This window comes from Populus trichocarpa, chromosome 13 (assembly GCF_000002775.5).
Source record: "Populus trichocarpa isolate Nisqually-1 chromosome 13, P.trichocarpa_v4.1, whole genome shotgun sequence".
NCBI lineage: Eukaryota > Viridiplantae > Streptophyta > Magnoliopsida > Malpighiales > Salicaceae > Populus > Populus trichocarpa.
In genome coordinates, this window is record NC_037297.2 from 11,985,642 (window position 1) to 12,001,373 (window position 15,732).

General features: G+C 31.8%; 1 protein-coding gene across 1 annotated transcript; it reads left to right on the top strand.

Annotated features, from left to right (window-relative positions):
* Positions 1-1,459: 1,459 nt before the first annotated feature.
* LOC18104443 (protein disulfide-isomerase 5-2) lies at positions 1,460-4,822 on the top strand. Its single transcript, XM_006376214.3, has 5 exons — positions 1,460-1,796; positions 2,236-2,339; positions 2,474-2,844; positions 3,815-4,119; positions 4,253-4,822. Exons 1-5 carry the CDS (start codon positions 1,599-1,601, stop codon positions 4,556-4,558), a joined length of 1,284 nt encoding a protein of 427 aa, XP_006376276.1. The 5' UTR covers positions 1,460-1,598; the 3' UTR covers positions 4,559-4,822.
* The last annotated feature ends 10,910 nt before the right edge of the window (positions 4,823-15,732 follow it).

Sequence of the window (15,732 nt, forward strand, 5' to 3'; positions counted from 1 at the left end):
AAAAGAGCTTGGAAAATTTAAATCCATTTACATTAAAAAAAAAAAAAAAACTCAAGTTAAAACCTTATAAGAGAGTGTAAAAGAAGCTCACATTCAATGTCTAGCAATTTCGTAGTTTTCATACATGCGAATTAATAATAAGCATTGCCTCATACTTGTTCTAACATAACAATTTGACCATTTTTTGGAACTAAAAGAGAATCGATATACTAGTTTAATTGTATTTTCAAGAAGACAAAATATAATTGACCTCAAATTAAAACAGACAATCAAAAATAAATTTTAAATATGTAACTCTATCTTTTTATCAATATCAACTACCATTATTAATTCATCTCAATTTTATCAAAGATAACAACATAAATAAAAATTGTCTTCCTTAACTCATATTAAAAACATAAAATAATAAAGAAATAAAACTTATCACAAATATTAAATTAACAACAAAAGGTCTAAAAAATCAAGAGATATAAAAAAGAAAATAGAAAAAGCTTTTAAACAAGCATACCTTTTAATTTCAACTAATTAACACAACCGATGTTAATAATTAACCGGAGAATAATTGATTCTTGTTTTTTTAAATTTGAGAGAAGGGTGAGACACAATACAAAAATTTAAAACTACAAGTTCTTTCTTCATGTATTTATAGAAAATTTCTTCTATATTTTTTTTAAAAAAAAGCTGTTGGCCAACGGCTATAAAAATAGCCGTTGGCCAACAGCTATCATTTTGGCCATTTCTACAGTTAAATGTAGAAATAGCTGTTAAGGAAACAAATAGCTATTTTGGCTATTTGTTTAGCTCCTCCGTTGGAATGCAAACAGTGAAGAAATAAAAGGCAAATGACATTTGGCTTCTCATTTAGCTGCTTGGTTGGAGCTGCTCTAATGGAGAAGAGCTCATAGCATTCTCTATTTTGAGCTATAAGTTAGCTCATCCAGATATAGATGCATGAGAGGTTTTTATGAGATTTATTTTTTTTAAAATAAAATAATTAAAATTATATTTAAGATATTATTCTATTAAATACTATTTAATTTTAAAATTATTTGAAAATAAGATTGAAATATTTTTTATAATATTAGCAAGCTCTCTTGTTATATAGCTATTAATGATTTTTTTTTTATTTTTTTAAAAATTCAGTAAAAATTAATTAAAATAAAATAAAATAAAATTTAAGATATTGTTTTAGGTATAATCTTATTTGACATTTATCATCTTTTTATTAGCAAACATGTCTAATTTAGAATTTATTTGATATTATTATAATATTGCTTTTCAACTTATTAAAATAATTTTTATTAAAAAAATTAATTTTTATTATTAAAAAAAATTAATTTTTGATATCAAAATAATTTAAAAACATAAAAAAATAAAAAAATTATAAAAACCACACCTTAATCCAATCCACACCAAACCAATCCAATCCAAACAACTTTCTCCCAACCACTTTCTCCCAGTGATTAGTTTTACCGAATCAACTTTGTTTTAAATAAAATAGAAAGAAAAGAAAAAGAAAAACAAAATCCAACCTTAAAACATAAACATAGTACTAAACGAAACACAACACCATCATCTACTCATCCATCCGAAAGAACATGAAGACGACGCGATCATCCTTAATCCTCATATTATCCATAATAATATCGGCAACAGAATCAACAAGAGCTGACAAAATAAATACAGTGTTAGAGCTAGACGAATCGAATTTCGATTCTACTATTGCCGCCTACGACTATGTCTTCGTCGATTTCTACGCCCCTTGGTGCACCCATTGCAAGCGCCTCGCTCCCGAGGTTTCTCCTCCTTTCTCTTATTCTTATAGCTTTTACTGAACTTAATGCCAAGCTCATACTTTCTTGATAAGATCTGGAGAAAAAATTTAGACAATTTTTGTTTGATCTCATCTCAGTTTTTATGTATTGATTACTGTGATGCTATGATTAATGACGTGATTGTAAAGATCATAATATTTTTTTTCTTTTAATTTGAGATTACAGTTTGCTAGTGTTTTTTTTTTCCGTGATCTTTTAACTGAAATTATTCATAATTCAGAAATCTAAGTCTCATTTTTTTTTTTTAGGTTTTTAAATAGGCAGCCTTTTGAGATATAGATTTATAGATATTGTTCGAGTTGAAGAAATTTAGTTTTTTTTTTGTTAATCAGTCAGCACAATGCATAGTGTGATTATTCGTTACAGTATATTTTTTAATTAATTATTTTTTATTTTTCAGTTAGATGTGGCTGCTCCAATTCTCGCTGAATTGAAGAAACCTATAGTCATAGCGAAAGTGAATGCCGACAAGTATACCCGTCTTGCTAGGAAACATGAAGTCGAGTAAGTAGCTACTACCTCTTTTTTGTGTTAATTTATTTTCACTTGGATCTCAGCTTTGATTTTGTATTTCTATGATGCTGTGATTAGATGATGAATTTGTGTTGCATGATCTCAAGTACTTGTCTTTGCTGCAGTGGATATCCGACCCTCAAGATCTATATGCATGGTGTTCCGACAGAATATTATGGACCAAGGAAAGCAGAATTACTCGTTCGTTTTCTGAGGAAATTTGTTGCTCCTGATGTTGTTGTCCTTAATTCCGACTCAGCTATAAGAGAGTTTGTTGAAGAAGCTGGGACACATTTTCCTATATTTATAGGTTTCGGTTTAAATGAGACTTTGATATCAAATCTAGCCATAAAGTATAAGAAGAAGGCTTGGTTTTCTGTAGCAAGTGATTTCTCAGATGATGTAATGGTACAATATGATTTTGACAAGATTCCAACTGTGGTATCTATTCATCCAAGTTACGATGATCATAGCATCTTTTATGGGCCCTTTGAAGGTTTGCTTTCATCCCATTACCAAGAAATTAGTGTTAATTTATGTATTTTTGTCCATTCGAATACGTTATTTTCAGTTTTCTCTAAGAACTTTAACTGTTTGCATTTGCTTATTTGATGATGTCCTGATAGACATCTCGTGTTGTTGACTATGTGGTGTTTTTGTCTAGATACCCTTTGCTTCAACAGAATGGAACTAAAGAATAAAAACACTTCTGACAATGACAACAAAAGGAATAACACTCTGTTATGTTCTGTGCGCTTCATTTGTGTCTGTTGTCATCGCATTGTGCACCATTTCCATTGTAGAATTTGCATAATATAAGGGATAATCATAGTGTTACAAATTTGTTGCTCTATTACAGAGAAAGACTGGTATAGCATTAATTAGTTTCAAACTTTGGTAGATACATCATGCTTGTGTAGATGAAGATGTTTGAGTAGAACGACCAAGGAAATACTACCTGACCGATAATTTCATAAGATGAGAAATTTTGTCATTTCACAGTTTATGTCACAAACATGGAGGGCATCCTCATTGAGAACTCAAACTGTAGAATACTGAATATTTAGCTAAGAGATTTGTGTTGGGGGCTACTATTCATTCTGAGTTTAGGTCAAATATGACATGGAAAATTTTAAGCTAGCTTATGGAGGACCTGTGCATTACCCTGGTCAATTGAATTGGTTATTTATCACTCTAAATGGACCTCAGTGTGGTATATTTTAACAACCTATCAGTTACCTCAACTAAGTCTGATTGATGGAACCTAGACAGCAGGTGCTTGCTTGTTCAGATTCTTGCTCAATGTTTTTTCTCTCTGTTTCTTCTGTTTTGGCAAAGATATCTCCCATTATTTCCTTGTAGTTTTCCCTTGTTTGTTTCTTTTTACTTTTTTCCATTATGGGTTACTTGCTTTTTGCTGCATTCCATAACTATAAGTTGTACTTGTCTTTCTGTTAAACCTGCAGAGGAATTTTTGGAGGAATTCATAGAACAAAATTTTCTTCCTTTGGCTGTGCCAATAAACTATGATACACTGAAGGTACTGAAAGATGATCAGAGGAAAATTGTCCTGACCATCTTAGAGGATGAGTCTGAAGAGAAATCACAAAAGTTGATCAAGACATTGAAGGCCGCTGCATCAGCAAATCGCAATTTGGTATTTGGTTATGTTGGGGTTAAACAATGGGCGGAATTTGCAGAGACATTTGGTGCCAAGGGGACAAAACTACCAAAAATGATTGTTTGGGATGGAGGCGAGGAGTATCTTTCAGTAAGTATTACTGCTGCAATACCATAGTCAAATACCATGTTTTTAAATCACTAGGAAGTTTTAATTCCCATTAATTTCATAGTTTACGAGGAGAAATAATGCATGCACTAACTTTATTTTTAATACTTTGTAGGTTATTGGCTCAGAAAGCATTGAAGAGGAGGACCAGGGGTCTCAAATCTCACAATTCCTTGCAGGATATAGAGAAGGGAAAACAGAGCGGAATAGAATTAGTGGTCCATCACTGATGGGCTATCTCAATTCACTGATTGGAGTTAGAACTGTGTACATAATTGTGTTTTTGGTTGCAATGCTAATACTGATCCGACATATTAGCAAAGAGGAACCTCTAACGGTTGGTACCGGAGACCAAGTTGAACACGCGACAAGCTCTGAAGCTGAAAGCTCAGACTATAGACCCGGGGATAAGCAAGACTAGAGCCAGTCTTCTGCTCGGGGTTAGTGCAAGCGCTAGGATGAATCACGAGACAGTTTTACTGTAGGGAAAGCAACCACTTACTCCCAGGTTATTCTGGATCTCCTAGATTTGATAGAGAATGATCTCTTCCATGAATTTTTTTGAGTACCAGTGTTCATCAGCTTTTGCACACGTTAGCCAATTTGATGATTTGTGCTTTTGTTATAAAAGACCTTTGTATTTATTTTTCATCATGATAGCCTACGCTCTGCTCATTTTTTTCCCCTTTGAATTTGTTCAACTATGTTATTGTCACACAAAGTCAAGCACACAAGTTACCACCTCAGTACTGGTGGCCATAGGGGTGACCACTGGTTCGGAAAGTTCCGATCCTGTTTTGTGCAGCACATCACCCCCCGATCAATTTGTACTTGCTTAATCGTTGCAATAAATCGGCATTCTATGAGTGCTTGAAAATGAGTAAAAATAGTATGGAAATCTTAACAAATTTAAAATAATAATCAATAAAGATAACATAATAGCGATGTTCATCACATGGATAAGTTGGAGAAGCTCTCATGCATCAGTGAAAATGAGACTCGGAGGACCAGTACTGGAATGATTTGTAGATCCTCATGGCAAATAAGAAGATTTTCCATCACATTACAATTACAGTTACTTTACAACTATAAACTAAAAGCAAATCCATTTTTATTGTTCATTTTAGTATATTTTATCCTTGCATTTTAGTATATTTTATGTGTTGAGATCTATTTCTCTTTGCTCACTCTCCAATTGCAAAAAGTCTGAGAATATTCTGGTGTTAAATTAAAGATTAATATTACGAAACAAAATTTTAAGTTATATTTCAATTTTTTTTTAAAGAACCGAGATGAAAATTAACGGAAAAAAGCCTTTTTCATTCTCATAGTTTGGTGAAAAACACTTCAGTTTGGCTCCTAATTTTTTTTTTGGCATATTTAGTCCCTATTGTCTTAGAATTGTACATTTTGATTTTTAACTTTATTTTTTTTCACCTTTCGGTCTCTAAATGTTAAGAAATGAGAGATGAAGTTTGTCAAAAAAAAAAAAAAAAGAGAGGAGAGAGAGAGAGAGTTTGGTCAGCCACAATAAACACTAATTTTATTTAAACTTAGCATGCATCATAATCGATTAATATTGTCAATCTTTCTCAATCATGGTTGATCGATTATAGTTAATTATTGGCATTCTTAATCAATTATAGTCGATTTCATTTTAAAAAATATGTAGACACCTTTCAAGTCAAACAAACACTAAATTATAGAAAAAATAAATATGTACTTGTTGAAGAAATACATGGTCGATCGTGTTTCTCTCAAAGATTCAACAATTTGTTTTTAAATTTTTTTTTTAGTTTAAGGTGGGTGTCCAGGTCAGCTTACGTGCACCTCGACTAATCCCACAGGCCTTGTTAAATCTTAATTGCTCATCACCTGGTATAAATAGTTTTAATATAAATAATATCACAGAATTCTAACAACACTTTCTTAAAAGATTTCTCTATCAATCAAGCCTACAAACTAGTTTGAAAACAAACTCAAATTCTCTGTACTAAATACATAATCTATAGCTGTAGAATAGATTGAGGATATAAATAAATCAAAACCGAAGAAAAACAATAGGAAGTAAAGGGTTGTTGATAGTAGTAAAGATTGTTTTTATGGCTCTAATCTCTTGCATACTAAAGAGCTCTCTTCATCCTTTTTTTATACAAAATTTTTTAGATCAAAACTGATGCAACCATGTTTATTCTAAAAAAAATAGAATAATTTTTTCTTAAAATTTATAACTTTGCCTTAAAAAAATTACCCTTAAAGAGGATTATTGATTAGATAAGTTATTTATGAAACTAGACTGACAAAAAATAATTTACAACTAATCTAAACTCGAAACTGAGCACATGTGTGTGGTTTAAGCCCAAAGCCTAAATAATCTAAGGTATCTTCTCTCTGAAAGTTTTGGTGTTTTAACTTCTCAAGTTTTCAAAAAATAAACCGCCTTTTAGAAAGGTTAGTTATCTTCCAATCTATATACCATTTTGGGTTTGAGTTTTAGATAATTAAAAATTCTTAAAGATCAATTTCTCTTTCATCTACGAATAGTTTTAGACCGTTAAATTTTCATATTAAAATTTCATATTAAAATAGTTATATTGGAGAATATTTTTCAATGAATGCTAAATCCCAAATGTGAATGGATTCTATATTTAATATGGCCTTAAAAATGCTTATTAAGAACTATTTTTCCAGCAAAAATTCCGAAAACTAGTTGTGATCACGAGCCAATTTTTAAACAGAACAAAAGGGTTTGGTTATTTTGGGAACATGAAATACATCTAACATGTTTAAGGTTCGAGCGGGTGTGTGAATATGTGTAGTTCCAACATGCTCAATAGAGATATATAAACTCAAAATTACCAACCTGAAGTTGTTTACTACCTTGATATGGTTCATACCGACTGAGGCTTGCCAAGCGATTACGTGGTATTGCACCTTTCTCTGGACACCAAACATATGGATTCACCGGTGACTAATTTGCTGAGAACATGACCATGTTTGCAGATGGGTTAATGGCATGCATATACCTTTACGGATAGTTTGGCGCAGTATGGTTCCAGGCGTTGCACATTTTACAGCGAGTTTCATTGTCAAGCCTATAATCCTGAGACCAATTCTGCCTGTTGTCTTGTCCATAGTTTCTGAAATAGTTTTTGCCTCTCCCACCATTGCATTTATTTTTTCCTCCTTCATGGTTAAACTCTTGATTTCTGTCATTAGTAACAAGTGTGCGCTGTGTCAGATGTGCTGATGGCAGAGCAACTGCATGTGTTGTAAAATTTGTTACAACAAGGTTAATTAAAGGTAAAATTAAAAGGTGTCCACTCGCATTTTGGTTAAAAATTTGTTAGAATTTAATATCCAACATAAACTCTTAAACATGAAACATCAACATGGTTTAAAAAAAAATTATGAGTGAATGAGAAATTAATCTCAAATAACCCTTGATTGACATGTTTTGATGAAACCCAAAACTCTAAAAGAACTATAAAATTTTCTTGATATTTATAAAGTGGAAAGTTGAAAAGTCAAAGTTAAGTTAAAAAAACACCCAAGTTTTTAGAGGGGACAAGTCCTAAGCAAAGTGAGTTTAGGGCTTAAACCCACACATATATACGCATCGGCTTGGGTTAAGCCTGGACCTGAGTTTATCGTAAAATAATATTTTGGGTTATAAAAGATTATTTTTCACCAACTGAAATTTGAACTTGGGTCTAGTCTATGAAAAACTATTTTTTCCAACCCATTGTTTCGTATAGTCAGCACATGAATGTTAACAGTCTTTTCAAGAAGCATTTTCAGCAAATATGAATAATTTTTTTGACTAAAAAATTTATATTAATGATCACTATTTTCATATTTATTTTATAATATATGATGACTAATCAAATATTGATAATGATAATAATTAATTTTGATTATTACCAAAATTATTTTTTTAATTTTTTACCTTCTAAAATTCACTATAATAGAAAGGTGAAGGAAAAGTTTCCTACAAGTTTTACACACACACACATTTCCTACAAGTTTTACACACACACACACACTCTTCCTCATCTTATTTTTAGTGTTTTTTCTTCTTTTTTTTATACTTCGTGTTTCCTTTCAAATCTAGAGTTGAAGTTCACTTTATTGAGAGATAATTGAGTTTTTTTATTTTGGTTCAAAGATCTTGTTTAGAAGTACATCTAAACTAAGGTGATGTTGTTGGAATCTTGAAGACGTATTGCAAATATTATAGTTGCATAAGTGAAGAGTAATAAAACTTTAAAGACAAATGATTCATCATTGACAATAACAAAAATTTCATTACTTTAAATTGTCATGAGTTTTTACTTTGCATGCTTCTAGATTTAAACTTGTATGAACTCTAGGTTTTTCTTAAATATCTTTTTATGTTTTGAATACTTTACTAGTTTAATACAATAATATAATTTATGAAAACAATACGTGCTGATGTTACTAGCTCCAGTTGATTGCTTAATATAAGTATCTTTGTGTATAAACTCATGACTAAACAATGAACTATGCAACTCAATGAACTAAACAATATCCTTGAATTCACTGTTTAACCCCTCAAAAATATAATTAGAATTTCATGGCAGCAAGGGGCCTCGTTGATGTAGTCAACTCATCATGGTAGGACTTGGCTCAATACAGGTATTGTGTGATAGTTTCAATTAGTTCTTGTGATAGTTTCTGTAGTGCTAAATGAATGGTCTTGATGGACTTGCAAAGGCTGCTTCTAGGGGAGTCCCAATCAAGTGTGATGTGGTGCTCTCAAAGACCATTGGTAAAACCTCAATTGACTAAGAGGCTATCAAATTAAGTACTCATTAAAAGCTGGTCTTGTGCATCTCATGCAGTGTAGAGTTGTTACTTGTTAGGATGAGGGAGACTGGTTTCTTGGGAAATAATATTTGGAGAGGGCACGGGTTACTACCATTAATGTAACCTATAAGCCTTTGGCCATGAAGAAATGGCTTCATTTGAAGACTCCTTTAATGGTAAGTGGAGTACAACAACCAATAAATGATATTTTTAGGAAGTCAGATGCTTATCTCATTTTCTTCTTCTTCTTCTTCTTCTTCAACATACAAGCTTATATGAGCTAAGATATTTATAAATATTAATGGTCATTAGGTAAAAAGCTCTAAAAAAACTCATTTGACTATATTACGCTTCTGTTCCATATACAAAATTGTTCATCCTGCCTCACATTCCATCTCTTCACACACATATTTCACCCTTCCTTCAAGGATTACATAAAAATCGTTATCTTTTACACCTTTATATTAAATGTGAAGATAAAGGTTGTATGATCATTATAGATAGTGAGAGTTGTATCAATAAGATATCCTCTGGTAGCGTATCTCACTTAGACTTAAAGTTTGTCTCACGTCCTAAGCTATATAACATGTCCTGGGTTAACAATATATCCATAACAATCAAGAAGAGATGTATTTTTCTCATAAAGATTTTGGACTACTGTCTCACCTGGATGGATGTCACGACGGGGGCCAAAAATATGTATCGTGGAAAAATTGGAGTGATCACCTAGTAATTAAAGGAAACTAAGGATCCTAAAAATTAGCACTGGTTCTAGAAATTCAAGTAAGGAGTTAATTATGTTCAAGGGAAGAACCATGTCACCCTTATAGCATCATTTTTTTATATGAAAGGTTACCTTTACTTTGTGTTTTCTCCTAGATTTATCTTTTCTGATTGCCATCAATTACCCTAACTTTTCTTTTTAGTTTTTTTAATCATATGGTAAAAAAGATTTGTCGCCGATCCCTAAAATGGGAGATGTGTCAGTTTGATTATTAAAATTCAATATCAATCCCTCAAAAAAATCTTTTGTAAAAAAATTCAATGTCAATACTAAAAGAAGAGACATATCATAAAAAAAAAGGTGAATTAAAATTCCAGTTTCTCGTTTCTAGATTAATACCTTGGGCTCCCGTATCTCAACATGTAATTTTACAAAGCTATTATGAGTGAAATAGTAATGACAAAATAAATCATGGACAATTATATTATTTGTATTTTTGTGATGTTTTTTTTAAAAAAACCTCTTCTCCTAGCAAATATTTTGGCTATTTGCATCCATGTTGACTAATTATGCTTGTAACATGCACTACAAAAAGGATTTTGCCTTTACAAATCAAATCTCCAGAGAAAAAAACAATGATTTTTCTTTGATCATATAAAAAAACAATCCTACACTACCTGACTCACATTTTTTTATTGCATTATTTTTTAAAAGGAAGGTTATATTTTATTACACTATTTTACGCAGCAATTGTACAAAATTTTTATTCTATCATATATTCATGGCTGGCTTAATTGAAAATAAAAGTGTTCTTAGTGGTGTATTTTAAAGGAATCCTTATTTATAGCAAAACCCAGAAAAAACATTTAGATTATCTTATTCAAGTTTATATCACTCTAAAGAAAGGAAAGTTTGTTTGCTAATGTCAAAAAGTATTCTTTCTTTATGAATTGAGTGGTTTTCTTAGGTATTATAGTGTCATGTGAGGGAATCTTTATTGATCCCTAAAAAGTCTAAGCGATTATAGATTGCCTTGAACCTATGGATATTCATGAGGATCATAGTTTTCTTAGGCTTACAACTTTCTATCATCATTTCATCAAGGAATTTAACAGCATCATATCTCTTATCACATATTGTTTGAAACAAGGTGGGTTTTAATGGAGTAAAGAAGCTAATAAAGCATTTGAGGAGGTTAAGAAGAAAATGATAAAGGCCATAGTAATGCAACTTCCTAATTTTACTAAAGTGTTTAAAGAAGAATGTGATGCCTCAGGAGTTGGTATAGGTGGAGTACTTAGTCAAGAATGTCACCTTGTAGCTTACTTTAGTGAGAAACTTAACGAGGCTAAACAAAAGTACTAAACCTATGACAAAATGTTTTGCAGTAGTTCAGGCCTTTCGCTATTGACGCCATTATATGCTACCATAAGAGTTTGTTCTTTATTCCGACCATGAGGCCCTCTATTATCTCAACTCCTAAAATAACTCAACCATAGGCATGTTCATTAGATTTAGTATTTGCAAGTCTATTCATTCATATTGAAACATAAATCTAGAATGGAAAATAAGGTGGCAAATGCCTTTAGTTACTGGGTAACGTTGTTATCCGTATTGAGTATTGAAGTTACTGGATTTAAGAGATAGAAAGAAGAATATAAATCTTGTCCAGAATTTGAAGAAATATGCATGACATCGAGAGATGAGAGTAACTGAGTTGTAGATGGTTATTACCTTCGGGAAAGGTATTTATTTCAGGATAATAAGCTTTGTATCCCGAAAATATCAGTGCATGATTTCTTGGCGTGAGAGATTCATGTTGGAGGTCTTTTAAGACACTTTGGGAGAAAAAAACCATTGAAAAGGTGGAACGTTAGTTCTTTTGGTCTAGCTTAAAAAGAGATGTTTCTAAGTTGGTCAAACATGTCAACCAACTAAGCATAGAAAACAAAACACTGGTCTTTACACCCATTTACCTATTCCTACTTTCCCATGGCAAGATGTAAGTATGGATTTTCTATTTGAGCTACTATGTACTACAAAGAAGCATGAATTTATCCTTGTGGTTGGTGACCATTTCTCTAAAATGGTCCATTTAATCATTTGCACTAATACCACAGATGCTTTTAGAGTTGCAAAACTCTATTTTGACGAGATTCTCAAGTTGTATGGTTTTCTCCAAACCATAGTCTCAAACAGGGATGTTAGATTTATGAGTTATTTCTGGAAAATCCTTTGGCATATGATGGGAACTAAGTTGAACTTTTCTAGTGCCTACCACCCTTAAGCTGATGGTCAAATTGAGGTGGTTAATAGAAGTTTAGGCAATATTTTGAGATGTATAGTGTGTGATCATAATAGAAATTGAGATTTAGTTCTTCCTACAATCTAATTTTCTTATAATAGCTTTGTCAATAGGTCGATAAGCATAAGTCCTTTTGAAGTTGTACATGGTTACAAGCCTAGTAAGCCTTTAGATCTTTTTCTCATGTCTCCTCATGCTAGGATGTCTAAGTCAGTTGAGTCATTTGCACGTAGAGTTCAAGATTTGCATGTTAAGATCACTGAGCAGATTCAAGCAAGTAATGCATAATATAAACTTCAATAAGATTTACATAGTTGACATAGTGAATTTAATGTTGGATACTATGTTATGATATGGATTAGACTTGAACAATATCCTTCAGGAACTAATTGAAAACTGTAGGCACGTAGTGCTGGGCCATTCAAAGTGCTATAACGGGTTGGTCCAAATATTTATGTTATTGATTTACTGTTTAATTTTAGCGTTAACTCTACATTTAACATTGAGAATCTAGTTGTTTACAAGAAACCATATCTTATTCCAAATGATCCCTTTTGAGATGCCACCAGATCCTATTTTTTATGCTCCTATTAAAATCTCCACCCTTTTCACCTTGACATCAGGACAAAAAGATAATATTGATGCTATTCTAGATGAAATAATTGTTTTTACCAGGGATAATGAAGTTCAACAGTTTCTCGTTTGATAAGCAGGTCGACCAGATTCAAATTGCACTTAGATCACTAGAGATAGATTGCAGTAGATTGATCCAGATCTTTGGGAGTACTATTAGAGTCGTTTAGAGCTACATTTGACGAGGTCAAGTTTCTTCGACCCCGAGAGAGTTTGTGGGGACACCAAACCCAAACCGTAGATTACACGAGTATATAGATGGAGACAATAAAGGATGACCTGACCTGTCACTCTTTAGTTGGGAGACTAAGCTAGGGGTGTGCAAAAAAACCGGAAAACCGAATAAACCGATAAAACTGAAAAAACATTAACCGAAAAAACCGAACCGAGAAAAAAAACCGATTAAACCGATTAGAATAGTTAGAAAAAATCCTGGTTTGATTCGGTTTTTGGTTTTGTAATGCAGGAACTGGTTAACCCGGACCGAACCGAACCGAACCGGTTAAAAAAAAGTACTATAAATAGAAAAATTTATTCCCCCCCAGTAACCCTAGCCACCAGCAGCCCCCTCTCGCCTCTTTCTCTCCCTCTCCCTCCCCCAAGACTTAGGATGTTGATTTTTGTAGCTGAGGAAGACTATTTGACTATTGCAGCTAAGAATTATTATGAGAAGTTGAAAAGGAGTGGATGGAAGGGAACTGTTGAACTTGTCGAGAATGAAAAGGAAGACCACTGCTTCCATTTGCTTCTGGGTATTCTTTAAAATGCAGGGAAGATAAGATTTATCTGTATAAGAAGATTTGGGGTTTTGATTTTAAAAAATCGGGTTTGGATTTTTGGCATCTGGGTATTTGAAAAATATAGGAAAAACCATGTTTATTTTGCAAGAAATTTAGGGTTTTGATTTATAGCAGAGTTTTGGATTTAGGATGTTGATTTTATTTTTATTTTTTAATTGAAATCAATGGTGTTGATTTTTGGCTTTTGGTTGTTTGCAATTTGCACAATGCAGGGAAAACAATATTTGTGAAAAGGCTACTGGCGAGTTCGAGAAGTAATATGAGCGTATAGGTTTTCTCAGTTTTTTGAAATCAAGAACCGGACCGAAACTAGTCGGTTTAACTCGGTTTCAGTTTAAAAAAAAATACTGGTTTGGTTGTTTTTTATAGGTAAAAACCGAACCGAACCGAAAATGATCACCCCTAGACTGAGCCTATCTAGGCCTATTTGATTGTTTTTGTTTTATTTATTTGGATTGTTTATGTTAGACAATTTTAATTGATAGACTGAGCTCAATACTTAGATGTTTTAGGGTTATGCTATTTATATGTTTCTTTTTAAGTTTGTAAGATATTTTTTTATGAATTGATAAAATACAAACTTTTCCTCCTCTGAATTTTCTTCTTCCTAGTTTTTATTTTTTCTTTTCTTGCTTTTAATTCTTGGCTTCTTTTTTTTTTCTTTCTTTATTTACTTTTAGATTTTTTTTTAATTTTATTCAGCATCAGATTCTCTCTAAAAAACACCATCCAACAATGTTCAACCTAAAAAAAAAGGCCTTGTGCACTCCCTTGCCAGCTGCAGAGCCAAAAGAATTTTTATCTTTATCTTTAATCAACAACAAAGATCTATCTCCAAACATAAAGGGTTCAAGATTACCTAGCTTATAGGCTTTATACCATCCCCTCTGGCTATAAAGTGGCTAAAAAAATCACCGAAACAACATCCATGAAAACCAAAATCCAGCCTTCGTCCATCTCCAACTTGAAATTTTAATAGAGCAGAAATCCCTCTACAAGCATATGTTTCCTACTCTATCAGTGGGAAATCAAAGAGCAAACAAAGTGCTTTCATACCAGGTAGGAGGTTTACCCACCAGTACCAGCAATAACACTCAACAGTAGAATAAAGAGACAAAGTTAGACTGAAAAACAAGAAGAAAACTAAAATTTTAACAAAGAAGAGCTCCCTCCATAAGTGTTTGTTTTTTGCATAGGTAGTGGTTAATTTCAAAGAAGACAAAGAGTTTCAGTTTCACTTGGTACATCTTTTCCAACAATAGCAACGTATGGGCCCATATTATGGTGATGGTGGTGGCATATAGAACCCACATGTTGTCACTATTCAAGTTACTCCAACAACTCCTCCAATCCATCCAGATGTTGTCTATCCTCTTTTAAAAGGTTTATTGTATGTTCAATTTTGATGATAATTGTAAATATGTATGATTGTAGGGTGTGTGGGGGTAAATTAGTGAAGGAGATATGTGTCAGTACATGTTTCTTGCATGTGTTAAATGGTAAAAAAAAATTAAAAATTAATTAACTAAGTGTTTTAATTTGAATAATGGCCAAGCTTAAAAAAAAAGCACAAAAAAAATCTCTTTTGCATAATTTCGTTTTTTTTGTTAAATATTATGTTTAGCATAAAAAGAAAAAAGAAAGAGAAAAAAATCATTTTCCATGTTTTAGCATTGTAAAGAAAAAAAATGTTTTTGACATTTGTTTAAAAAATATATTTTGAGGCTTGGTAATAAGTTTATCAAACCCATTAAAACTTTGATCCAAATAATTGTTAGCTTTTTTTTTTAAATTGCTCAAAATATTATAGCATTTATATAAATTTAGAAAAACACAAGTAATGGTAATTTTTTATCTAAAAGAATGTGTTATGAGTAGTATTTACTTTCTTTTAAACATAACTAACTTAGGCCTGAAACTTTAAAATCAAAGTTAAATTTATGAGATATGGTGCAGTAAAAACACTTAAGATTTTCTTTAATTGGGACGCAAAGCATATGAGATATGGTGCAGCAAATTAGGGAGAGATTGATAAACATAGGATTTTACTTTTTTGTTAAAAAAAAAACAAATAAATAATTAATTAATTTCAGGCAATCGGTTTTTCATCAGTTTCTCCATTTTTGGTGAAAGCTTGTTTGGCAATCTTAGTACCTTTTGTAAAATAATAATAATAATAGTAATATTCGTTTACCAACCTTAGAATTTTCCTTTTTTAAAAAATAACAATTAATGAAATGGACACGTTGATGACCAAAATACATCGAAAATATTTTTTTTATTTGTTCTCTCCTTTTTTAGAT

Coding starts and splice junctions, on each gene's coding strand:
- LOC18104443 (XM_006376214.3), top strand. CDS start 1,599: ATGAAGACGACGCGATCATCCTTAATCCTCATATTATCCATAATAATA. Junction 2,340..2,473: donor GCTAGGAAACATGAAGTCGA/GTAAGTAGCTAC, acceptor TCTTTGCTGCAG/TGGATATCCGACCCTCAAGA. Junction 2,845..3,814: donor CTTTTATGGGCCCTTTGAAG/GTTTGCTTTCAT, acceptor TTAAACCTGCAG/AGGAATTTTTGGAGGAATTC.